Raw genomic sequence first — 24,153 nt, forward strand, 5'->3', positions numbered from 1 at the left:
TTTTTTTACAACCAGATTTTTTCCGTATTCTGATCTTCGTCTAAACAATTCGTGCTAAAAAATCGTACGGGAGAAGGATTGTACTGAAAATCAATTGAAAAAAATTTTTCCGATTGGGTTTTATGAGCTTGAATGCTAACGAGTATTTTAACGGTTTTCGACCACCCGAAGCTACCGCTTTGCGGGGAATCGGCGCACTATTGTTTCGAGTTTAACAGCTTTCGCTAATTTTTTCAATATTTATTCAACAAAGTTCTTGTGGCCAGCACGAGTTATTAAAAACTGTTTTGATTGACATCGGTGAAAGTAATCGAGTCGCTACCGCCAGGCTGGATAAAATCATTATTCGAAAAACATATTTTCAAAATAATTTACAAGAATGAAAAAGGAAAAGATAAAACGCGCGATCAGAGAATCTGTGGCGACGTCGCCGCAGCGATAGAACGCGATCGCCTTTGTTGTAAAGAATAGAGCGAGAGTACCGTTTGATTCGTGAAGTTGAATTTATTCTGTACGACCGTTAAAGATTCGGTCTCGTTTGAGAAATTTTGGTAGTCTATTTTGGTTATAAGGAGTGTCAGAGTGTTTTCTTGTTCGGTAATAATGGATGGGTTGGACGGGTCCATAGCCGTGACTGGCGAGCGCGTAGAACTGGGAGGGCCTCAAGCGGTGGGGTCTCGAACTGGTGGGGGATAACTGGGCCTCAACGCCTGTAGAGTGTGCTGAGCGCGGTTGCCACATTTCTGTCTCTCTCTGGCGAATAGCTGGAAATGGCTAAAGCCGGCAGAGGCAACGGAGCGCCTGGTTAGTCGAACGTGCCACAGGGCGATGAATTTCTTTCTGAGCATCGCGGCATCGCGGAGTCTTTCCCTCAGTCGTATGACGTTCGTTCCAGCGTCTAGACGGACGCACGGTTACTTTGTTCTCGTTCCTGCCATCAATCGTTCGGTCCACAGTTCTTTAAAATTCAATGATCCGCCGAGTTTGTGAGTGCATTAAAGTTCGTAAGTGAAACTGGCATTGCGGGAGAGTGAGAGAAAGAAATCTTTTGAAACACCGTGAATATCTTCGTCGTGTAGCTCCCTCCGTTGTCTCATTGCCGGCTCGGGCTATAGGTGGACTTTTTACGAAGTGTTGATCTTCATAAACAATAATGAGGGATTTCTAACCCCCCCCCCTCGATATCTAACGAGGATGTGATACGACGAGAGATTGGTCAGTTTTTCAAAATGGAAAAACTGTCTTTTGAGTGCTCGGAACAAAAAAAATAATGAAAAAAAAAGAAAACATTACGACACTATTGAAAATTTGAAGAATAATCTAACGCAGTGTTAATATTGTTGGAACGGTGTAATGACGAGAGAGAGAAGGAATGCACGGAGCGTTAACTTGTGTGGGTCAGTGAGGGCGAGTGTGTTCTTGACAGTGTGAATCAACAAGTGCCAGTTCTGTTCCTCGTGTGTATGATTGTGTTTCGCCGTTTTGAATAACGTGCATTCGTATACTCGTGTCTGTGTTACTTCATGTATACACGTTGAGTACTCATCGTGTTACATGTGCGCGTTCAAATCGCGGAGTTCGAAGATTGGGATAGATTTTAATTGCCCGGCAGCCGGCTCATCGCATATTTTCTTTGGATGCAGTTATATGTACCATCAGCGTAGAGGATCGACCGAAGTGAATTTATTTCGACACCGAAAATCATGATTTCTTCAAATTTATCTTTCTAGGAATGAAGTGATCAAACATATTCCGTGATTCGTCTTTTTTCATCGCGCCAGGTTTTTTCTCGTGTGCGAACGAGTTTTTTTTTTTTTTTTTTTTTATTTAGTGACGCCCTAGTGAGTTTCTTTTGAAAGTTTTTAATGCATGCCTTGCTCTATTGCCTTGAAAACGAGATTGGATAACGAGGCACATTCGTTCACAATCGGAATTGCGTGGTGCTCAAAACTTGGTTGACCGGATAAATATACAAATATCGAGCGAGTGAAAATATATCAAATTCGATCGCAACCGAATCGATTTCATTACCTTCGTGTATTATGTGCTGCTCAGATAAATACATATGAATATATACTCTCGTATATAAATGTATACGTATACGTGTCCGTGATAAGCAGCTATTCGTGACATTATCGTCATCAACGTCGAAGCTGCGAGACCTGCTGAGACGACAAACGGCAAGGCGACGCCGCTGCGTCGCGACGCACCAAGATGGAAGTCGTCTATATAGGTGTGTGGCTATACATGTAGTTTTTTTTCTCGGTGTCCGATTTAGATGAGCGTTTTGTTACTGTAAAGCATGTTGCCGATGCAAGCACGTGTATTACTTCATATAAACTTTTAAAGAATTTTTCCCCATAAATGGCGCGTCAGTTGACACTCTAAATATGCTAATTTCCGAGCGAAAAATGCCTTGTGCCAAACGCGAAGTTTGCTGAGTATGGGAAAGCAGCTTCCCAAAGTTTCTTTCTCAACTCGATTGCCTCGGTATTTCGACGTTTTTCGAACATGACAACATCTTCTAATATGTAAATAAATCCCCACGTATTTGACAGGAGGTGCTTCCGAAGATGCCAATTGAGTTTCTCGTTGTTCGCTTTCGAGTGAATTATTTTTATAACTAAGCTGTCATCCAATGGAGCGATTCGAATCAATTTCGTCATTTATGGATGAAAAAGTACTTTCGCTAAGTCTTAAGGAGTCGAGAACGAGTGGGTTGTCAAATCTTTTGTTTTCTCGAGGCTTCGTTTACTTTTCTCGAAACCTTCACATCATTTCAGCAAACGCTTTCTACCAAATCTTTACACGGATGTCAATTAGTTATCTGACAGATTCAGCTTGTTAAAATATTTTTTCGCAAGCCCGGTGGCACTTTTGGTGTTACGGAGAGGCTGCTGCCCCTCGAGAGTGGGTCCGTACGCCTGCGACGGACAATTTCACAGTTTCCCTACGATATTCTTGGCTTTTTTTCAACAAATTGAGCATTTCATGGTGTGACAGTGAATCAGCGGTGATCTGCACGGTGAATGACGCTGAAGTTTCCAACGTTGGAGTCCAACGAAATAATCGAAAAAAACTCTCCAATAATTCCAGTAATTCTCCTATTTTGTTCCCTGCCAAATTTGCGATTCGTAGTTTTTCAAGCTGCACCAACGATTCGTGAAATAAAAAATTGGTGAATTAAAAACGTTTTTTTCGTTCATTTCGTTGGAGTCCAACGTTGGAAACTTCAGCGTCGTCACGGTGACGGTTCGCCAGCTTGCCGGTGTCCAAGCTACAACATCTAAAATTCAATTCGGAAAATATTTTGCAAGTCCCAAAAATGAGGATTTTTATAAAAAACTTCGAAATTAAGATTGTTTTAGCTCAGAGTGTTTTAGCTCGATTCAGCTTCCCCTAGTTTTCTGCAGATTATCCGATTATTTTCTAACAAAAAAATGAAAAAAAATGTCTCGTCGTCAGCTGGGCTCGTGTGTACCGGACAAAGTTGCGCGTAAAATGAACATTGATACTCAAACATTGGACGTTCGAGCATATACCGCGTGCTACCATTAAAAGACAACGTTTCGAACCGGGTTATCTACTCGTGAATTTCCACTTATCTTATCTCCGCCTGTCGGCAGGTTAACGGTAATGCTGATCGCGGGGCCGCGGTGCGGGGGGGGCTGGTTTAAAGTTCTCTGAGAGCGATGCTGTCAACTATTGGACAGTGAAATCATTGGAGGTCAATTTTAAGGGTTTCATATACTTTTTGGATTAATTAGTGATTTTTTAAACTACGATTTAAGGAGTTTAACCTCCCGGGAATATACCGGGGAGCGTTTTTAGTGAGACATTGGGTCGGGTGGGTTATCGAGCACCAAGAACTTCGCCTCGAAGCTAAGATAAGGATTGGCGCCCTCGAATAATCTGGTAGTAAAATTGTACTTGAGCTACTGCTGACTTCCGCTGATGCGACTCTGTTGGAAAAACACTTAGGATTTTCGTTCTCAGCTCACGCTTAAGAATAATATTGAATCTCTTTTTAGTCTGCGTGAGAGCATGAGGTTATTTTTTTTTTTTTTTGTTAATTTCAACGAAAAACGAAATTCAGGGCTAGCTGAAACGTTTGATTTGTTCTGAAATTCATTCTCGTCGACTCGTATATTCATCAATGAAAATTGTTTTGTTTTTTATTTACGTAGCGATTTGAAGCAATGATTAAGGAAGTTGAGGCATTAGAATGAAAATGATGTCACCGCTTTTAAACCGATTGCATCTTATAAAGTGAAGTGTAAAAAAAAATCAGTGAAATTTTCAGACAGTTTAGGAGCTGAGAAAAATCAATAACAATTTGGGCCAAATAACATGTAATCTTATGGAAGTCAAGACACATTCAGTGATATCTCCGTTAAAAATGATGCTAAAAATATGAAATTTTTTGGGCAACATGAGCAAGGCTTGCCGAATAATGTCAATTTTTTTCAGATTTATTAGGAGATTTGCTGAGATTATATTAATAATAATCTGTTTTCCGTGCAGTTTTTTGAGGCTAGGATCGTCACTGCTCGTGCTTTCGACTGAGCTTTTACCAGTTTTTCGTCTTTTTTTCCCCAACTTTTCTTTAAAGTGTATGCAACATTGCCAAACTGCAAACTGGCCTAACTTTTGAAAGGTACAGGTCATCACTTTTGGGTAAAAAAATGACTGTACAGCCTCAACTTCCTTAACTATTCGTGACGTGAGTGCAATCAAGTACGTGAGTCCAATCCCTGAAACGTGCTTTTTGAGGACCTTTCGAGGAATAAAGATGGAGAAATTATTGAATAATTAATTGCTCTGGGAAAAACAATCGCGTTAGAGTGCAAGGACTTCTACAGTTGAATGAACTGTTTGTAAATGACCTGACCCACCAGACGTTAGTACGGATACGTAGATAGGAATAAATGTATTTATTCGTGCAGATGTGCTCGTAGAAGGAGATAATTTGTCTGCGTACAGTGAACGTCCTGTATTGATATTGTTTCTCATGTCGTTGAATTTGTCGGCCACTTTTATTTGATTTATTTGAGCGGAGCAATCGTTCCAATTCACATTGCGAAATATTTTTACTTTTGCCGATCCAAAACTGCGATTTGTAGGAACCTAATGTACGTCAATTTTTTTGACAGTATTTTTTGATTTTTTTGCGATTTATCTTTTCTCGATGTCTGAAACGACGATGCTGGTCGCAGGCGCTGGCACATGTAACAGAAATGAATCGATTCTGGGAAAAGTAATCAGCGAAGTTGTCTTCGCATTGACACATTCATGTTGATATTTTTTATTTTATAAATAAAATATTCATTCGTAATTCGGGTGGAAATGAATCTTGAGGTTTGTTTGCTGTACTCGAGACTGCTTCACCACCATGACGCTCGTTCCTTAACTTAGAAAATTGAGATTTCTGGTCAGCATGATAATCGGGACACGAAAATTTCGTAAACATGGATCTCGTTCCGGTTCATTCGGAAGGTAACGATGTTAGCAATGGACTTTTGGGGTTATCGACTTGCAACGTCGAATTAAAATGAAACACTGGAGCGTGCAATTAATTTTTCTGAATATTTTATCATGGAATCGTCTACTCGTGAAGTTCAACATTTTAACATTCGTTTTTTTCAATATCGAAGTGCAGGACGATGCTGAAGTTTCCAACGTTGGAGTCCAACGAAATGATCTAAAAAACTGTCCAATAATTCCAGTAATTCTCCAATTTATTTCCAGTCGAATTTGTACTTTGTATTTTTTCAATCTACACAATTATGATTCGTGAAATAAAAAACTGATGGATAAATCATTTTATTTTCATTCATTTCGTTGGACTCCAACGTTGGAAACTTCAGCGTCGTAGTGCAGGATACAATGAAAATATTTCTTTACAGATGAACGAGAAGACGTGCAAAAAAAAACATTTGCCAAATGGATAAATTCGCAGCTGCTCAAGGTAAAAATCGCCAGCGTTTAATACGTTTTTTTTTGTTTTTTAAAGTTTATCATAAAATCGTAATTTTCATCTGAAATAATTTTGTTAACCGATTACTCGATTTTTGTCTCGGTTCATCACTAAGTTTTGCAGATAAATTCAAAATGTTCAGTGCTTCGAGCAGAATAATATTCTGGTTAGAAAAAATTTTCGTTCCCAATCCACATTTTTTTTTCAGCAAAACCATCAAGATGCCATCACAGATCTGTTCGTCGATCTCCGAGATGGAAATCGACTCCTCTCGCTGCTGGAAGTTCTAACGTCAAAATTTTACGTAAGCACTTTACACTATTTCTCTTACGATCTTCCCCTCAAATCTTCCTCTCAAATAATTTTGGGTCTCAATGACACGGAAAAATTTGCCACGTCACAGCGCCCGTGACACGAGCCACGTTTTTTTCTTCCAAATTCAGGGCTTGAGGCAATCGTTGAAGTAATGAAGGCTCACCATTTCTCGTAATTTTTAATGAGATCTTGGTATAATTGTGGCTTCTTTCCCCTGGCAGTGCGGCAGGTGGATCGGTGGATCGAGCATTAATTTGCATAGAATGACAGCCTATGCATACCGGCATTCACAACGTAGGCGTATACAGGAATTCATATGTGGCCTCGACGAATGGGCAAAGCATTTAAGCAGCTCACGTACGAGGGTTACGAGACTGAGGCCGACAGAGTTTCTTAGTTTTGTCTAGTGATCAAATATGCATTTTTAATTCTTACTAATCATGAGTTACTGCGGCGGGGCGGATGGTGGAAAAAACGTGACCACTCTATCAATTTCTGTATACAAGAGCACAATTTGCTTGTCTTTTCGTTCATGCAGTGAAACGCATGACGAGAACTCGAAAGTTTTATCGAGATGCAAACGAAACGAAGGGATTGCTTGTTTGGTAGAGGAATGTGCCCATTCCGGAATTTTGACGTTGATTAAAACTGACTTTTTATCTTTCGAATCTTTGACAGAAACTTCTTTCCAAATTTTGGTATTTTTTTTGAGCAATAAGTAATTATATGTAATGTGTAACAAACGTGGTTTAAAAACATATAGAAAATGACTGAATTCGACTGGAATTTGTGCACGTTATTGATTTGAAATGATTGACTATGTTTTAGAAACGAGAGCGTGGTCGTATGCGAGTTCATCACTTGAATAACGTTAACAAAGCTCTACAAATACTGGAACAAAATAATGTAAGTACAGCAGCGTAAGTCCAAGTACGATTGTAATGAAAATACTAAAATTTGTTACCTTTAATGTCCAGGTGAAGCTCGTCAACATCAGTAGCAACGACATTGTGGATGGAAATCCAAAATTGACTCTCGGATTGGTATGGAGCATAATTCTACACTGGCAGGTGAAAATCTCGAACAATCGTAGCGCCAATCCCAGACTCGTCGTATTAGTTATAAATTCATTGTCACATTTGTTTATTCAATGAATCGAAACAGGGCATGACCAAACGAAAAATAGTGTGCGATTTCGATGTAAGGGCATCCGCTCGTCCTTGTCGAATATTTCCCAGTCCGGAACGAAAGAAATTCGTCAACGAAAATACACTGTGTAGACCCCTCTTTCCGAGCCCGGCGCTCAAGCATTATTGGAGATTTCTTCGAGGCAATGACGAAGAGACTAAATGAATTGGATTAAATCGAAACTGGGCAATAATGAAAATACCTTCAACTTTGTAGATTCAAATTATTTATTATATTGGCCGAACAGTATACTAGAAAATTTCTTATAATTAATCTCATTGCTTATCTTCACTCATGTATTTTTAATTTTAATAGTAAACGAAAAAATTCTTGTGAATTTTTCCTTTCAATACATCGTTGTATCTCGATATTATGAAATTTCAATTTTTCATCAAACTGCCGAGTTCATTCTCCATCGGTACGGTGATTTCGAGCATTCCTATTCGTTGCCATCAATTTATTTCTATCCACGAGTGTTGTTCTTTGGTTACGTGAGCGTTATACGATCACAAACAGTCTCGAATTACGTTATATCGATGCACACTACTCAATTTCAACGCTTTTTTCTTCCTGAAATTGACAAACGATTTTTCCACAGGTTCAGTATCATCTCAAGGACCTGATGACCGAGTTACAGCAGACGAATTTAGAAAAAACCCTGCTAGCGTGGTGTCGCCAAAATTCTCAGGTAAATTTAGTCCTCCCGATGGCTCCCACCGACCGAGTCAGGCAGTTCTGTACAGCTTCAGACGACGTTTTTGTGGATATGCTTCTAGACAGATATCCACCGAATATATGCGGGTACCTCTGACAGTTGATAAAGGCAAAATTGGATATCAACATGAGGGTTGAGAAATTATCGAAATTTTATAGAGGGGAGACCTCGAGAAAGTCGAATCTTTTGCTTTCCTGGGAAAATTTTCAAATTCGATCATTCAACTGAGAAATTGTTAGAAAATGAGAACATACTTTATGAAAAAAAATCACTGTGTTGGGTACAAAGATTTTCAGAAGTATTAAAAAATTAAACTCGCAATCCTCACTGGATACTTTCAGATCAGTTTCATGCTTTGTAATGTAATAATAACGCTACTCCATCTGAGAGCGTCGATAGATGACGAAAAAAAGAAGAAAAAACGAAGAACTTTCGATGAACTATGGAATATTGGACTATTCATTTTATCTCTTTCGCAACCGCAGAATTATCCTGGCGTCGATATAAAGAATTTTACGACTTCGTGGTCCGATGGTTTGGCATTCAACGCGATATTGCACAGATGGCGACCCCAGTTATTCGACTTCAATAATATTGCGAGAAAACACCCGAACGCCAGACTCGAAAATGCTTTCCGATTGGCCCATGATCATTTGAGTATCGAGCGACTACTCGATCCGGAAGGTAAGAGCATTTGTACTTTTTCAAATAACAGTAATACCCTCAAAATTCGTAATGAATATTTACTTCACTCTCGAAATTCCACTTTGCTTCAGAGTAAATTCAAAGCGGTTCGTATTGAGATTGTAACAATTTTTCCTCATTTTATTACGTTCGACACTGATGGAATTTTTGTATTTTCTTTACAGATGTAAACACGTCAGTACCGGACAAAAAATCCATCATGATGTACGTCATGTGCCTGTTTCAATCGTTACCTCATACGGGAGATGATGTGGGTGATATCGATGTCTCGATTGCTAGTGATTCGAGTCCAGTCACCACACCAGTCACCGAGGTAACTGAAGGAAGCTCTGAAACCGAAATTATTCTCATGACTCCGATACTTCCAACGTTATAACTGGGATGCCGACTTTTCAGAGTGGGCTTTCGATGGCCAATCTCGGTATGCCGGTCTCACGACCAATGAGTCTTGCGACCAACGTGTCGGTCGAGCTTGGTGGTTACCAGGTTGCACTTGAGGATGTTCTCACGTGGCTTCTCGAAGCCGAAGATAAACTAAACAACTCACCCGAGACCGGTACGAACTTGGATTTATTGAAAGAACAGTTCCACGAACATGAAACATTTTTGATGGAACTGTCTGGACATCATGACGGTGTTATTGCGGTTATGGAGGAAGGAGCCAGACTCCTGGCCGATGGTGGTCTCCAGAAAGATGAAGAACACGAGGTCCGCGTACAAATGTCGTTGCTGAACGCACGCTGGGAAGGATTGAGGCTGCGAGCTATGGATCGACAGTCCCACATTCACGAGGTTCGATGTTTCCATGTTATAGTAGATTTTAAATATTTTTTTTCGATATTTGTATGAGCATTTTTCGAAAATAGTTTTGAAAGAGTTCATGGCTTTTGGATAAAAGTTTGTTAAAAAATTATCGAATAATACGAACCTTTCGTAGGCTCTTGAAAGATTATGATTGTAAAAAAACAAAAAATTGTTGAAACAGGCTTTGATGAACATGCAGAAAGGTCAGCTGGATACCCTTCGACAATGGCTAACGGAAACGGAGGATCGCATATCTCATATGGCAGTGAGCGTGCCAAATCACGAGTCGCTCGAGGACCAATTGAGACAATTGAGCGAGCTGGAAAGTGATATCAATGAAAAACAAGCGTCGGTTGACGCGTTGAGAAATATTGTGGTGGTCGTTGACGAGGAAAATTCCGAGGCTGATTACACCCAGATGGAAGATTTATTGTCGGCGCTGAGCGAACGTTGGTGCCACATTTGTAAATGGAAAGACGAGAGGAGCGAAAAACTTCGAGTTCTTACGGCCAACTGGAAAAATTTGACCGACGAGTACAAAAAATTACTCGTTTGGCTCAATGAAATGGAAATTACTTTGAAGCAAATGGAAGCTGTGCCGGTTTCAGAAATCGGTGAAACTCTTGAGAGGGTTAAAAAATTACAAAGTTTACGCGCCCAAATGAGCGCGAATGACAAAAAACTTGCCGTTATGCAAAAAACTGTACAAGACATGAGCGCCGATGGCTCCTCCGTCGAGTGTAATGACCTCTTGGAAAAAATTGAAAATCTCCAAGATCAGTTGGAAGCTGTAGGACAAATCATGGAAGTTCAAAGTCAAAGGGTAAATCAACATGTGAAAATTTGAATCTCGCTGATAATTTTTGTGTAACGTTCGTTTATACAAGATTTGAAAAATATGCTCTTTGTGCACAGATATCGAATTCAGGATTCGATTTTGACACGAGGTCGGAAACGGAAACTACAGTCGTAAGTGGAAACGAATGGATGACCGAAACTATAACGAGCATAGCGTACAAAAAGGAACATTCGGGTGTTGTAAGTTATAACTTTCGAAGCCTCAAAATCTTCTAAACGAATTTCGAAAATTATAAATGTATGCAGAGGTCAGTTGATGATTTATTTATATTTAAGTTGGATCAGCCTCAACATAGCGATTCGAAAAAACGAAGGATCGCAAGTGTCACGAGACAAACATTTGAGACGTCACTGTCAAATTTATACAAATGGTTGGATTATGTTGATCTCGAAATTGGACGTTCCGAGGGTGTGTTCGATGAATTGAGCGTCGATGAGAAACGAGTGGTTTACGAAGACACAGTCGCTGATTTGGAGTCTCACAAAATGGAATATGAGAAAGTTCTTGAAGCTGGTAATTCACTCCTCGACGAATTGAGACAATCGAATGAATCCTTTGATGAGGAACAAAGCAAGATCAACGCTGTGACGAATTGCTGGCAAGCCACTAATAATCGTTTACAAGAGATCAAAGAAAGAATTGATTTTTTGCTCGAGGTCAAACAATTCCGTGCCGAGCTGGCTAATTTGAGCATTATGCTCGATGGTTATACGAAATGGTACGAATCGAATCAGGCCAGCAGTCAAATCGAACCTCTTGGAGTGAGTATTGAGAAAAATTATTCGCTAATTTTTGTACAGGGATGAATTACGAACTCATCACGATCTACGATTAAATTTTTTTCACAATCAAAGTTATCTTTCGATTTGCCGGCCCTGTTCCCATTATGAAACAGGCCTTTGAACGTTGTGCCATATTCTGATTGATTGATCATGTGATTGGTTCAGGTCAAATTGAAATCAATGAAATCTCATGAGGAGCGTATTAAAAAGTTAATGGCGAAGTCGAAACATTGTATCGAAACACAGGCCGCTGGGAAAGATGCTGCTCTAATCGATTCTGAGTTGAAACATTTTACGATGAAATGGGATGACCTCTTAAAAAAGTTTGTTACCGTTGAAAATCATTTCGTTTTATTAACAATAGACACGAATAATTGAAACAATATTTACTCTTCCAGGTTGTCGGATCGCTTAGCAGAACTGTCAAGCGTCGCTGATAAGAATCCTCCAAAAAAATATACAGAAACAATAGCGGAATTGTTGTCCTTCATAAATAATGCGGAAAGTATTTTGTTGTCCGAGCACGCTGTCGTTTCTGACCGCGAGTCTATGGAAAAACAATGTCAGAGATTCGTCAAACTTCAAGATTCGATGAAAGAGCACAAAAAAAAGTTGAAATACGTCAACACAACAGGGCAAGAATTGATCGCGAAACTCACCGATGATACAACGATACAGATAATGATGGATGACTTGCAAGACCTCAATACCAAGTGGAGCGATATTACCGTTATTCTGGATGAGAGACAACAAAAACTTTCCAAAGGTAGGCGACTTATTGATCAGTTGATAAAATAGTGCAAAAATTTGCGATATTCCCTAAAGAAAAAACCTCCTGACACACCCTCTTCTCTTAATTTCTTTCGCAGACATCAATGCTCTAGAAGAATTCGAAAAAGAGCTCCACAGATTGGAAGATTGGTTGGAGAAGTCTTGCAAGTACTTGGAAGAGGTATCCGAAGATGCTGAAGTAAAAGATGTGAAAACAACTGAGTTCAAGCTCGAGCAAATTCGTTCGCTTACCGACGACATTGAGAGCACGAAACCTTCGATCGAGAAACTCCAAACTTCCACTAACTTATTGCTAGAAAACTCTGAGCCAAAGTTTGCCGGTGTTCTCAACAATCGATTGGAGGCTGTTTCCCAAAAATGGAACGCCATTATCGATGGTGCAAAGCTTCACGGCGACAAATTTGAACATGCATTGAAAAAGAACGATGAGGTTAGTCGATTTGATAAAAATCAAAATTCATTCCATCATTGATTAACTTACGATGAAACATTGAAAAATTGCAGATCATAAACGGCATCGAAGATTTCACAAATTGGCTCTTGGGCCTGGAAAAGGCGATACCGATGGAGACGAAGATAACATCGTCGATAGAACTTTTTCAAAACCGTGGTCGTTATCAGAACTTGAAGGAAAAGGTTGACAACAGGGTCGAAGAATTTCGTAATTTGAACGAAATGGGCAACGACAAACTTTTGAACTCGGAGGGCTCGTCGGTACAGGAATTAGGTAGGCGATTCACATCTTTGAACGCAAGATGGACAGATGTCACCGATCGCATATACGAGCGTTACAGACAATTACAAAACGCTAGTCACGAGTATGGCGAGTTCCGTGCTCTTGTTGCTCAAGAAAGCGATTGGCTTGATAAGCTCGATAAAAGACTTAAAAAATCGACCAAAAGCGCTGCCGATGCGGAAGAAATATCGGATGAACTCGATGTGAGTACAGAATTTATAAATATACCCAGTTTGTTCCCTTCGATACGAAATTCTTCGCTCAGTTTATTCAACATCGGTCCCCTTTTCCTGCAGGATTTGGAGAATTATATTCGCAATCGTCCGGAATCAAGATTCGAAAAAATTCAAGAAATAGGCAAACAACTTATCGAACACGACATAATGACCCAATCGATTGAAAATGATCTCGAGTCTCTGACAATTCGATGGAAAAATCTCAATCAAAAGGTTTGTTACTTATATTTCGAAACCTCATACAATTCGAATCCATTCTCGTCGTCGTCGGCCATTCATCACTTCGTTTATTGTTGAATACAAGTTTTTTTACCTTCCTGAAACAATTTCATTCAGTTTATCATGATAATAGCTATGAAAATGACATCAAATTGTGACTTGTAGGCAAACGAACGAGCCAAACTGTTGGAAGGATCTGTGAAGCAGGCTCAACAATCCGAAGGACGAATACTAGCCCTCCAAAATTCCCTTACGCAAGTAGACTCTGTACTGACAGCTCGTCTAGATTGTGATCTCACAGCTGATGATTTGCCCCATGATTACCAGGTTAGGTGTATACATAAATGTTCAATGATTGGTGATTTTAATGAACTAACGAGGTGATGGCAATCTTTGTTTTCGTTTTGCAATTGAAAAACTTTCGATAATATGTAAATTTTTGACATTCGTTATCGGCTCGTAATTAGAAATTAATTGGTGAAATGGAGGGTCAGCAATCGACACTGGATGAGATGATGAGTCAGATCGAGGAATACAAAGCTTCGGGTAAGCACGAAGCAGCCAGTAGACTCCAGGAACAAATGACTCTGATAGAGCAGAAGTTTACCGAAGTACAAAAGAAGTTCGATCGCTTTCGGTCACCAACGAATCTCGAGCCCAGGCTTTCACGAGCTCTCCGTGAACTTCGAGGCATCGAGGAAGCCACGTGTTTGTTAGAACTTGCTTCGGAGGACCCGGAAGCCATCGAAGGACAGTTGAAGCACTGTTTGGTAATTATTTTTCATTTTACGCTCATATTTCTTGTTTTAACTAGTTGGAACTTGAGACATTAAAGGGAAACTGTTTACAGCGTTTCTATCAAACTCTGAGCGAGATCAAGAGTGAAATCGAAAGTATAATCGTATCGGGAAGAAAATTAGTCGACGATAAGAATGTTTCTGAGCCAGAAAAACTCACCAAACGAATCGACACTCTAAAAAAGTTGTACAACAAGCTCGGACTCGAGATTACCGAGTCCAAAGCGATCCTCGAAATGGCTCTCGAGCTGTCTCGTGATATGTACAAACACATGACGTACATAAATATGTCGGTTGACAGTATCAACAAGGAATTGGATACTCAGAAAAATATGCCCGAATTGCCAGTTAATGCCATCTATGTTAAAGTTAGTTCATTTATTTCTTGCTCCACGATAATCGATTTATCGGTGAACAGAATGTCGTGAGGGAACTTTAATGATTATTTTTACAACAGGAAACTCTGACCGAAGTAATACCACGATTGAACGTCGTCAAAGACAAACTCTTCGGATGTCACGAAGAGTTTACAAAATTGTGTGATCGCATGTACCTGGAACAGCTCAAAGACAAAATGTCCGATGTCGTGGGAAGGTTAGCGAGTACCGAGAGAAGATTGCGAGTATGCAGCGGTGTTGAGGTACAGACAATCGTTATAAATTTATATATTTCATCGATTGATGTCAAATACTACCTTAATACACGAAAACTGTTCAAACTCCTGCTGTGAGTAAACTTGACATTCAAATTTGATTCTAGGACGAACCGAACGTCGATGAAATCAATGCTTGGCTCTTGCAAATGGAAGAAAAGCTCGATAATTTGGATACAATGCCAACTGAGCAGTTGAACGAGCAACATTTGGATAAGTGCAAGGTGATTTCCGCATTAATACAGTTTCCCATGACTCATTTGCTTCAACTCTCAAGTCCATAAAAAACTCCCAAATCAAATCACTTTCATTAATGATTCTTTCCTTTTCTTAAAGGCGATTCAGTGCGAGATGACAGAGGCGAAGCCAAAAGTGTTACAGTTGCAACGCTCCGCTTTCTACCCGAAAGTAGCAGCCGTGTGCAAAAAGTGGGAGGAAATTGCTGGAAGAATTCAGGTGAGTGTATTTTCCAAGCCTCATTTGCATTGCTTTATCGATGAAAAACGAAATTGCATCACTAGGGTTCCTCTCATTATCCCATTTGTAGAATTAATTTACGTATGACGTCTTTACGTGTTCAATATAAACACAGTTTTAGTGTTTAGTATAATCATTCATCGCTTATTTACTTATGGCTTATAACTCGCTTTACACGTTTAACATGTAACATTAGCTCATAAAAACGAATAAATGAATATAAATTTATAGGAATATACGTAAATAGGAAATAACGACGACGAAACTTCGGAATATTCCATGGAAAATTGTACAGTAGAACGAACATTCGTGTACATATGATTAAAGATCTTCGCCAAGCGAAACGTAAACGTATCATTTCGTTTTCTCAGCACGAAACGAACATTTTTTCACGCTTTGTGGATTCCTTTTTCCATCGTTCTGTCTCTTAATTCTTTTGAAAATTTCCACACACGTTGCTCAATACCCCAAGAAGCAATTCTTCAATTTTCATTCAATCGTTTCTGCTACTTCAATACGTCAGGAGCAGGATACAATATAGGTATTCGAAGAAAACAGTAACAGTTTCAATTTCCTATTTCCCAGTCACGAAAAAGAGTGGACTTTGAATGAAATTTATTTAAATATCAAATTGATGGTTTAACGCGAGACAGAACACGAAACGAAACACAAGACTGAAAAAATGGCGTGAAAGTGTAAACCGATGTTGTCGAACGAGGAGAAATGTACAGTTGGATAATTACGTTTTTAGTGAAAAAACATCGGAAAACCATAGAAAGTATGCACATAATACGAATCATTATCATTTTGTAAATACATCGTGTTAGGATCGAATACCCGAAAATTAGATCGGCGTATCCCCGTAGTTCATAGTAAAGAACGAGAAAGTTATTGAAGAATAAAAATTGAGGAATAAGATAATAATTGAAATAAGGTTTTTGCTGTGGTGGCATTTCCAGCAAGAGGTGTTTTCTGCTTCTCATCCAGTACGTGGCTAAAAGTTATCTCACATATTTATCATTTACGAAATACGATTATATGTACGATATGCACGTGCGTACTAATAATACATTTAAATAAAGAGTATAATTACTACTATTATTACGATGATGATGATTATAATGATAATAATTATTTATGGAATAAATGGCACATATGTGAGTTCTGGTGACTGAACAAGGGTATAATAAATATGTATCACGTTTTTTCTTGGCACAAAAGTCTCTCCCCTTGAACAATCACTCTGTTTGCACAGTAAAAATGAATTCGGTCGCACACTTACACTGACTCATGCATATTCACCTACGAATGGCGCACACTCGTTTCGAATTATTGTGGAACTATTGAGCAATGATCACCGTAGCGGTGAACGGGTTTCTCCGTATTGGTGATGGCTATTTGGAAGAAAAAAGCAACAACGAAAACACGAGCGTTGTACGAACGCAAAACATACGATTATCGCCTTAACTATCGCACAACGGAGCGCATGGTTTGAGCTCATTTTCGCCTGGCTTCTTACGTCTTAAAACGTACAATCATTGTATCCCAATAACAATTCAGTATCTCTGTCATACCTAACTCGGCGGCTCGGCGCCCTTTTTCTTTTTACGTGGAAAATGAAAAATAATGCTCCGAGACGATCGAAAGAATCGACTTTCTCAAAGGATGTTACTCAAAATTTCGCAATGATCGATGAAAAACTTTCGTCGGTGTGTCCAGTCGTTGTTAACTCTGCTGCAAAACTACTCGACGAGAATCTGCCAGTCTTCTAGCGCCTGGACATTCCTTCGAAGGAATTAACGAGTAAGAAATTGGGCTCTGAAATTTTGTCAAGGTCCTTCGATAATCGCGTCTTTGAGACCGCATTATATTTCGTTTTTCCGTTAAGTCAAAGAAAAAAAAGAACAAAACGTTCAGTGACGAATCCGTGTGTTTCGCAGGGTTGGATTGTCAAGATCACTGATGATTTGTCGATAAAGAGCAAACCGTGTCATGTTAAGGGGAGAGACAGTATTGGCCAGAATCATTCGTACAAGAATACAGAGAGCGTAGCACCTTCTACGGGTAGATTGTCAGATAAGAGAATAAATAAAATAGGCGCGACGAACGAGGACATGTACGGGATAGGCTATCTGAATCCAGCTTTCGACGATAAGCAATGCTCCGGTTGTTCGATTACGAGTACCAGTACGAGCAGCCCAATGACTCCGAAAAGTTCGCCAATCGTTGTACCAATGCGGAGTAGAAAGTCGTCGAGTAAACTGGAAAAAGTGAAAGAACGCGTGGTCGATATTGGTCGAACTGCTAGAAGGAAACTGGACATGAGCTCGATACCAGACGTGGTGCAAACATCCCAGCCTCAAATATCGCAAAAGGTTGATACTTCGTCATCCTCCTCGTCGCCATCGCCCGAGAGATCCGAAGAAACGTTCCACGACGAGGACGAAGAATTCTTCTTGTCCAAAAACAGCAAATTGTTCTCACAAGTATCGAGCAACACTCTCGTACCGATGGATACAGCGAGGGCGGCTTCGACGATGACGGGAACATCAATGACCGTAACGAGTTCCCATTCAACTCCGTTTCACATAGTCGCCATTCGTGAAATGGAAATTGTCAAGTCCGTCGCCTCGGCCAACAGCCACGTTGTGCTGCCAATTGCCAATGTGAGCGTTGAACAGATGCCCCAAGTGGTCGAGCGCGTCGAGATATCCGAGGACACGGAAACTGAGCCCGAATCCATCGACGATGACCCCGAGGACTCGAGCAACGCGAAAAAACAATTGGTGCCTATTTTGAAGCGACCAACTTTCGTACCCTTGGCATCGAGGAACCCGAAAAAACTGACGTTGCGCTTGACCGAAGACTTGGCCAAAAAACATCCGTACCCCTTGCAGGTGCAAAATCGTGGCCGAAAAAATATGCTCCAATGCACGAGAAGAATTGTAAAAAGTAGAGCGAACGTGAAATCCGGTCCGGCGGGCCCACGAAACGTTGCCCCGAACCATCAACTCGATCCGAACAGTTTCACCAGGTGGAAAGACTGCGAGAGCATTGACGAGTATCTCATCCTCGACGACCGCAAACCTCGACCTAGTCCCCTCGGAAACCCCGGTGACAATCCCTCGAAAAGCTTCGAACGGAACGCCCGCGAAATGCGTGACTTCAATAAGACTGCGATGGTGCTAAATGCCACTCCTCATGAGGGGACGAAGGATTGTGATAATTTTGGCACTGCCACGGAGGGCTCGACCATGCCGAGCCGAAGTATCGTTCCTACGAGGAGAACTAAAGTCTTTGCTTCCGACGATACTGTCGAAGATTGTGAAAGTTTTTACGGTAGTGACAAAGAGACTGACGATCCATTGATTTTTTCTGACGATACGGAAATCGATGTTTGTAGTAGTTCAAGTTCCGGAGAGGATGAGAAGGAAATGAGAGTCAAAGAACAAGTACATCTTTCGGATGAGGTAAAAGACAAATAAGTGGCCAATTCAAAATAAATATCCTACAGATTATTTTCACGAAATCGTTTCCTCGATCGTCGCACTAGTTTATGAACGCCCTTAACATATTTTTAGTCCAGTCTCAACTTTTTAGGTGAAAAAAGTTTTATGAAATTTCTAAATGACATTTCTACAGCTATTCGATCCATTGATTTATATTTTTTAATTTCAGAGCACGATGGAAAAGTCCTTCTCTCGGGTTGGCACTAAAAATTCTGAAACTCAAAAGCAGAGCGTTGAAAGTAGAATCGCAAGAGGCGCAGTTGGCTCCTCGAGAACTGGATTCGAAAGGAACATCATTGAGTTTGAACAAGTTGCTCAATTGATGCTTCATCGGATGGACGTTATGCTGATGACCATCGGTGCTATCGCCAATGAAAAAGACCCTTCGAAACGTCTCGAGGTAATATTTCGCTGAAGTTCCGATCGAAATTATTGTAAAATTGTCAACTCCCGCCCATTGTGAGAATTTTTGAAACGCTCTGTGGAGAAAAATATTCAGCTGGATAGTTTCAACATCGATGACAATTTTTTTCAGGTACTAAAAGGTGAAGTAAGCTCTCTAGCACCGGATGCAGCGGCTCTCATAAGCAGAGGTGATGGTTTGGTCATGACGGTGCACATGAAAGATCCGAACAGAGCTGAAAAGATAAAGAACGATCATCAGGACAAATTACGTAGCAAGTGGCATCAGGTTATGACCGAAGTTGACGCGAGACGCGTACAAGCACAAAAAGCTGACGAAATGCTCAAACAATACAACAAACTTATTGCCGAATTCGAAGAGTGGTTCCGGGACGTACCCGCGAAATTAGAACAGGCGAATAATTATGAAGGACAGCTTGAAACATTTACTGAGGAATTTGACATAAAACACGAGCAAGTACAAACCCTCAACAATCTCTGTGCTGAGCTTAAAAAATTGAATGTTGGATATCCAGAAACGATAAGGTACAGCATCAATACCAGATGGCAAGAGATCAGCTCCCAATTCAAGAGATACAGTGGTGGCAAAGACAAGGATAAACTCGTCACCGACAAAAAAGTTGAATTGGTGAGTGAATACGCTTTTGTTTGCTTCGCTTACGACGAAATGAGTGGACTTTTTCGTTGTCAGCTTTATTCGGGAAGTGAAATAATTATTTACATTTTGCACGAGTAAAATTTTTTTCATTTACTTTGCAGGATATTGGGGGTTTGAGTACTCAAGATTTTGCTACACGTTCGAACAAACTTCGCGATGCAATATCGACGATAGCGAGATCTTTGAATTCCACGCCGTTGAACGGGAAGGATTATGAGCTTTTCCCGAGTCAGGAAGAATGTTTGAACAAAATGAGCAACGCTCTTAACATTCTTAAACCGAGTATCGATGAGATGGGCTACTTGTGCGAAAGCAGTCTTCGAACACTCGGCAAGGATCAAGCCGAGCAAGTTAAACGAATGACAGAAAAATTACGTGAGGATTGGCTCGATGTGAATCGTCGATACAACGAGAGAAACAATCGTTGGATTAAATGTAACGAAAAGTGGAAAAATATTAACAACGCTTGCTGGAATGCTTTCGAGAGACTCGACAAGCTGCAGGATTCGCTGGAAAAGCTCGAAGAGTCTGAAACCAATAGAGATGCGAATCCCATCATTTCGAAAATCGAACAAGACGTTGGAAAAATTCAATCAATCTACAACAAAATCGTCACACTGAATGCAGAAATCGCCAGCAAATCATCTCCCGAGGATGTCATCGATTTGAAAAACACGATTGAAAATGTTACGAAAAGATGGCAAAACTTATTTGCCAAGTTCAATGCTCAGAAGGACAAGTGAGCCTCATTTTTTTTTTTTCGTAACTTTATCAGTATTTCAGTTATAATATGATCGAAAAACAAATGCTAAACGATTGAGACCATCAATTGAGTAATTAACAAACATAATTGCAAATCATCATGTTAGAGAATTATGTAACACACGTGTGGCAGTGTCACATAGATTTGGAATATTTAGTACCATACGCTCGTAACTGCGAATGTTATTTTCTGGAATAACTCGTGTACGTCCGGGCCACGAGTTTAGCATTAACTTCGTGAAGCTATTTCAGTTCCTGCTTGTCCCTCGACTCGCGTGGGTCTCAAAAATCCCATTGATTACGATGTCGTTTTGAAAAACCGTGAAATTTTCTGGTTAAATGTGTTTGTTCGAGCAACGAAACGTGGACGATTCAATGAGTTTGTTTTATTTTTATATTGAAAAATTGTTGCAATTTGAAGTGAATTTAAATTGTTCTGTTTCGACAGAATGGATAAAAAACGAGTTGCCATGGACAAGACGATAGAGTCGGGACGTAATATCGTCGATCAAGTCAATACTCTGCTGATCTCGAGTGCCAACCCTTCTGACAATACTTCACTGTCAATTAGATTGTCAATGATCAAAGTGAGTACTTGAAAATCTTTTATTAGTCTTATGGTCGTGAGAAATTTCGAATAATTCGTTATCGTAACTTTTTCATTCCTAAGGAAGTTGTCAACATTTTCGGGAATATACAAAATGATTATAATCTGTGAATCGGCAATTCATTCTCTTTCTGTAAAACTCGTTTCGGTGTCTCCATTTTAATTGTTGTTACATTTTGTTTAAGAAAATCAGTCTATTTTTCCCTGGAAGGAGTATAATCATATATAAACATTGATTCGAAATGTTTGGAAATGTCAAACGAAATTAAAAGCTTCTTCTGATGAACAAGTCCCATATTAAGCATTAGGTGGTTTGAACTGAGTAGAATTTGTTCCAGTTCGTTAAAATGGAATCGACCGAGCTCACAATAAATTTGACATTATTAAAAAATTGACAAGCACTGTGCAGGACCATTTTTATTTTGACATCTATCCTAAATGATCATTATTTTATTCCACTGTTTCGCGAAATAGATTTTTTTTCATGATTGTTAAATGGGCCACTCTTGGTAGAGAACAAAACCACCAAATCACGCGCTGTGGGGCACAATTATAAATAGATTGTATCCCACTGAAATTAGTACTGTGTGTACATAGCTGTGGTATAAATAGATTCTAACCGTGATCTTTGTATGAACGCAATAGAATTTTTCGTGAATACTTTTCGCTACTTTGTGCCGCGAACACTTGATAATGAAATATCGTGTTTACAATGATCAAGGCGCGAGAGGCGGAACTGCAGTCACAGAAAAAAGCACTCGAGGAGTTGAAAACTCAACATTTGGGATCGGAAATGGAGAAAGAAGTCAGTCAAATACTGCTCGATATTGAGAAGGTAAATGCCAAACTCAAACAGATCGTTAAACTCACTACATTTTTTCGCATAGCTTGAACCAAAATTTTATTATTTTTTTACTAATTCAAGTTGTCTTAATTTAATATTAAATTAATATTAATTTCTTTACGATTATTGCAGATTCAAACCAGTTTATCAAATCATCGTGATTACGTCGAAAATAAATTAGTATCGTTGAAGAAATACATGCACAGTTTAGATGGCATCATGGCTTGGGTGATGGAAACGAGAACGAGGATCAACATTTCACGCGAACTGCCTCAACAAGAGAACGTCAAATTTATCGATAACATCATGGTGGGTTTTTTTTTGTTAATCTCACTCAATTCTTATACAATGGTCTGGTAATCGAGAACCAGAGTAAGCCATGTTGCACTCCTACATACTCGGGACGAATTGATTGAAACATTTAAAAGCGGAGGAAAATTTCTTATGCCCAGAAAACTTTGGTTCTCTTTTCGGCAGTAATATTTTTCCATATTTTTGACGTTTCTTCCTGGATCCTCATGATGGTGTACACTTTTGAATGAAACTTACTAGATTTTGTTCCATTTTTTTTCAAAGGATTGTGTAAAAGAATTTTTGAACTCAAGCTTGTTGTTCAGACGAATCGAATGAATGTATTTTCGAATGTTTTGTTCAAACTGACAGCAATCGTGATTTTTCAGGCCACCGTCAAAGATCGCGAAATGGAGGTCAAAGACGTTTTGGAAAATTATACAAATTTGGAGAAAGAGTGCGAATCTGCGAAGCAGCCAATTTCCGTCGAGTTTCAGGTAAACCAGAATATTTTTCTTACACTAATCAATAACCTAATCAGAGGCAAAATTCGAAAGCTCGGCCCCTGTCTACAATTCGATAGAGTCAGTTTTTTTCAAACTAATCCTAATGCTTTCGGAATATTCGATCAATGGTAACGAACATGGTAAATGTGGATTACTTGTGTTGCAGGAGAAATTAAAGAAGCTCCGAGAAGATTGGCATTTTGTGAAAAACCGTGGTCAATTCACAGGTACCGAGGAACCTTCAACAAAATCGTCCTTCACCTCGTCGCGGAAAGAGGGTGAGTTCAACGTTCACGTAGATAAAAACTTCAAAGTTTAGTTCAACTTTCTTGTGATTTGTGACGAAAAATAATCGTTTCCAATCTATCACCAAGTCTGCAGTTAGAATGAAAAGTACCAAGTATCCACCGTTACGCGTGCTTCTAGTTTTTACATTTCGGAAATGAGATTTTGAAAAGCGGCTAAGGCACCGCTGTAATCTCTTCCAAAGCCATTTTTAAGTATTTTTTCAAGCTCTGCTCATAAATAAAAAACACGGGTATGCTTTTATGCGAGGAGCCACACAGCCGGATCCATTCAAGAATAAAAGTAGCGCATTGCCTCCTGATACCATAAGATACAATGTCACGTATTCCCATAAGGAACGGACCTTAAGAAAGGGTAAAGAGAAGGGTGAACTTTCGTTGTGAATTGGCATAGTGATACTTTTATACATACACGTACGTACGTTCGTAAGGGGTGGTTCTGGCCAAATCGATAGGTCCCTGACCCTCTGGACCTTTGGGATTTGGCCCACAATTTTTGTTTTTTATTATTATTGGTACAAAATACGTGCAGTTATTTGTTGTATTGTTTTTCATAAGGGTATTTCGTGCTTATTTTCACAAAGAGCGAACTGACTCTTTACGGGCCGAAGAATATTTCAATTCAGCAGAAAACTTCACGGACACTTTGAACAAAAAGTTATTAACAAAATATTTACGAATCCAGTGTTTTTTCCTTCTGCAATAGGCAAAATTCATGAAAATAATGATAATTTATAAACACTTCTCATTCTCTCGCTATTTTACCATTTTTTTCATTGAATGAAATGATAAATAAGCGAACTAGTTAATGAGGGCCGGCCCTTTAATGTATCACGGTTCTCCACTCACGGATAGCGGGCATTTCGCAACTGTGGCATAATACACTGAATTCCCAAGAGTAAATGTATTTACGTCGCGATCTCATTACGTTTCACAATAGCCTCGAACGAACAGATGAGAATGTTGGATATCGGAGTAGAAAGAAGCGAGACCG

The 24,153-nt window shown here is 39.6% G+C and overlaps 1 protein-coding gene across 6 annotated transcripts in view; it reads left to right on the forward strand.

Annotated features, from left to right (window-relative positions):
* Dys (Dystrophin) overlaps positions 1-24,153 on the forward strand; it is a 237,339-nt gene that overhangs the window by 1,847 nt on the left and 211,339 nt on the right. For 4 of the 6 annotated variants that reach the window (XM_043424677.1, XM_043424673.1, XM_043424678.1 and 1 more), the window contains exons 2-32: positions 5,907-5,968; positions 6,186-6,281; positions 7,121-7,198; positions 7,270-7,362; positions 8,079-8,168; positions 8,681-8,879; positions 9,065-9,213; positions 9,297-9,692; positions 9,886-10,527; positions 10,620-10,742; positions 10,839-11,324; positions 11,511-11,668; positions 11,744-12,111; positions 12,215-12,567; positions 12,642-13,076; positions 13,170-13,322; positions 13,494-13,655; positions 13,796-14,098; positions 14,179-14,493; positions 14,583-14,765; positions 14,885-15,001; positions 15,114-15,233; positions 17,195-18,724; positions 18,933-19,163; positions 19,299-19,814; positions 19,946-20,583; positions 21,055-21,193; positions 21,935-22,048; positions 22,190-22,366; positions 22,738-22,845; positions 23,021-23,132. In XM_043424677.1, coding sequence (XP_043280612.1) covers positions 5,907-5,968; positions 6,186-6,281; positions 7,121-7,198; positions 7,270-7,362; positions 8,079-8,168; positions 8,681-8,879; positions 9,065-9,213; positions 9,297-9,692; positions 9,886-10,527; positions 10,620-10,742; positions 10,839-11,324; positions 11,511-11,668; positions 11,744-12,111; positions 12,215-12,567; positions 12,642-13,076; positions 13,170-13,322; positions 13,494-13,655; positions 13,796-14,098; positions 14,179-14,493; positions 14,583-14,765; positions 14,885-15,001; positions 15,114-15,233; positions 17,195-18,724; positions 18,933-19,163; positions 19,299-19,814; positions 19,946-20,583; positions 21,055-21,193; positions 21,935-22,048; positions 22,190-22,366; positions 22,738-22,845; positions 23,021-23,132 — 8,646 coding nt within the window. Of the gene's footprint in view, positions 1-873; positions 2,234-5,906; positions 5,969-6,185; positions 6,282-7,120; positions 7,199-7,269; positions 7,363-8,078; positions 8,169-8,680; positions 8,880-9,064; positions 9,214-9,296; positions 9,693-9,885; positions 10,528-10,619; positions 10,743-10,838; positions 11,325-11,510; positions 11,669-11,743; positions 12,112-12,214; positions 12,568-12,641; positions 13,077-13,169; positions 13,323-13,493; positions 13,656-13,795; positions 14,099-14,178; positions 14,494-14,582; positions 14,766-14,884; positions 15,002-15,113; positions 15,234-17,194; positions 18,725-18,932; positions 19,164-19,298; positions 19,815-19,945; positions 20,584-21,054; positions 21,194-21,934; positions 22,049-22,189; positions 22,367-22,737; positions 22,846-23,020; positions 23,133-24,153 lie in introns of those variants that run through there. The other 2 variants (XM_043424675.1, XM_043424679.1) reach the window with 2 other exon arrangements.

The sequence above is a fragment of the Venturia canescens genome, chromosome 7 (genome assembly GCF_019457755.1).
Source record: "Venturia canescens isolate UGA chromosome 7, ASM1945775v1, whole genome shotgun sequence".
Taxonomy (NCBI): Eukaryota; Metazoa; Arthropoda; class Insecta; order Hymenoptera; family Ichneumonidae; genus Venturia; species Venturia canescens.